The 1776-nt window shown below is 41.2% G+C and overlaps 1 protein-coding gene across 1 annotated transcript in view; it reads right to left on the minus strand.

The window, feature by feature from the left end:
• PIWIL3 (piwi-like RNA-mediated gene silencing 3) overlaps positions 1–1776 on the minus strand; it is a 51516-nt gene that overhangs the window by 44852 nt on the left and 4888 nt on the right. The window contains 1 exon segment of the mRNA XM_011956733.1: positions 276–407. Coding sequence (XP_011812123.1) covers positions 276–407 — 132 coding nt within the window.

Here is a 1776-nt window from a genome sequence, read left to right on the forward strand (position 1 = left end):
GAGAGGATGGCTTGGGCCAGGAGTTCTAGACCAGTAAGACCCTGTCTCTACAAAATTAAAAAATATATACGTCTATTTGGGCATGGTGGTGCCCACCTGTAGTCCCAGCTACTCAAGGTGGGAGGAACAGCTGAGCCCAGGAGTTCAAGGCTGAAGTGAACATCACTGTACTCCTGCCTGGGCGACAGAGCAGGACCTTATCTCTCAACGGAAAAAAAAAAAAAAAAAGTTAAAAACCAACAGCTCCATAAACTTTGAGTTCTAGGCCAACATACCTGTTTTTGAGTCTTTAACATGCATCATATATCGCCTGGTGTTCACCACCAGGTCCTGAAAAACTCCACCAATCCTCCTCTCCTGCAAGGGCGCTGTATGCAACCCAGCCTCAGGTCCAGGTTCCTTCACTCCTGCGTAAATGTAAACGCCAGAAGTTTAAACAATAAAAAGGGAAGAATAGAAAAGCCAGTATTAACACCTAGCATAAGTTTGCTGGAGGTAAAAAAGATGCCACCCAAGGTTCCAAAACACATTTCGGTGACATGTTGCCACAAAAGCATAACCTTACCCAGAAACCTTTCCCAAGGAGTCCCCAGTTCACATCCATGGTTGCCTCAGCACTTTGTTCATTCCTGCTACATATTTGCCCCATTCCTTTGTGTATTTGTTCATGGTACAAGATTCTAGAAACCTTGGTTCTGACTCTGTCTCTAAGCCTATCTCCTGGCACTACACTGCCCCCTAGTGGGCATCATAAAATGCCAAATAAGCCAATCATTTAAAAAATCTATAAAACTGGCTTTTAACACAAAACTGATCTATCCTTTATATTAAGAGCAACTAGGAAAGGATGACACTATTTTAACTTCCATTCTAAGGTTCATAGTGATGTAGGTATTCTACAAAGTTAACATTTAAATGACAGCACAATGCAGTCTTTCAGTGACAAGAGAGGCATCCTGAAGGAATATGCACACATTGTTGTAAATCCTGTACCCTTGAATGGCCAGGACGTCTGTGCCTTGGGTTACAACAATGGTTTTCCTCAAAATTTTACTTCTGGAGGCTATTTTTTAGTTTATGATGATCTTACAAAGTAAGTGTCTCCATTTCTATGACAGACTAACTACATTTTACACATAAAATTTGAAACAATTTTATCAAACTCCCAACTAGTTCCTGACACATCCAGCAATCAAATTCATCATATTAAAATGTCAGCAAAAGAAAACAGGTTATCCTAGCTTGGCACCTTGGCACTCGCTACAAACCACGTACTTTTATTTTTGAGACGGAATCTCACTCTGTCACCCAGGCTGGAGTGCAGTGGCACCATCTCAGCTCACTGGAACCTCTGCCTCCTGGGTTCAAGCGATTCTCCTGCCTCAGCCTCCTGAGTAGCTGGAATTACAGGCACATGCTACCATGCCTGGCTAACTTGTCTATTTTTAGTAGAGATAGGATTTTGCCTGTTGGCCAGGCTGGTCTCAAACTTCTGGCCTCAAGTGATCCACCCACCTGGGCCACCCAAAGTGCCAGTGTGAGCCACCACGCCCAGTCCATGTAATTTATACATACTATTTAATAACAACCCTTCAGATGGGATCTGATTATTAAAAATATGTGTTTTAATTTTATGTATTCAAATATATAAGCTCATTTTATAGGTTCTGGATTTTGTTTGGGTTTAATATTTATCTATAATACAATTTTTTAGTGTTTCAAGTTTTGACTCATCACAAGCTATTTTGCTATAGAAAGCAAAGTGGAGAATCCAGA

Source organism: Colobus angolensis, unplaced genomic scaffold (genome assembly GCF_000951035.1).
Source record: "Colobus angolensis palliatus isolate OR3802 unplaced genomic scaffold, Cang.pa_1.0 Scaffold423, whole genome shotgun sequence".
Classification (NCBI taxonomy): Eukaryota; Metazoa; Chordata; class Mammalia; order Primates; family Cercopithecidae; genus Colobus; species Colobus angolensis.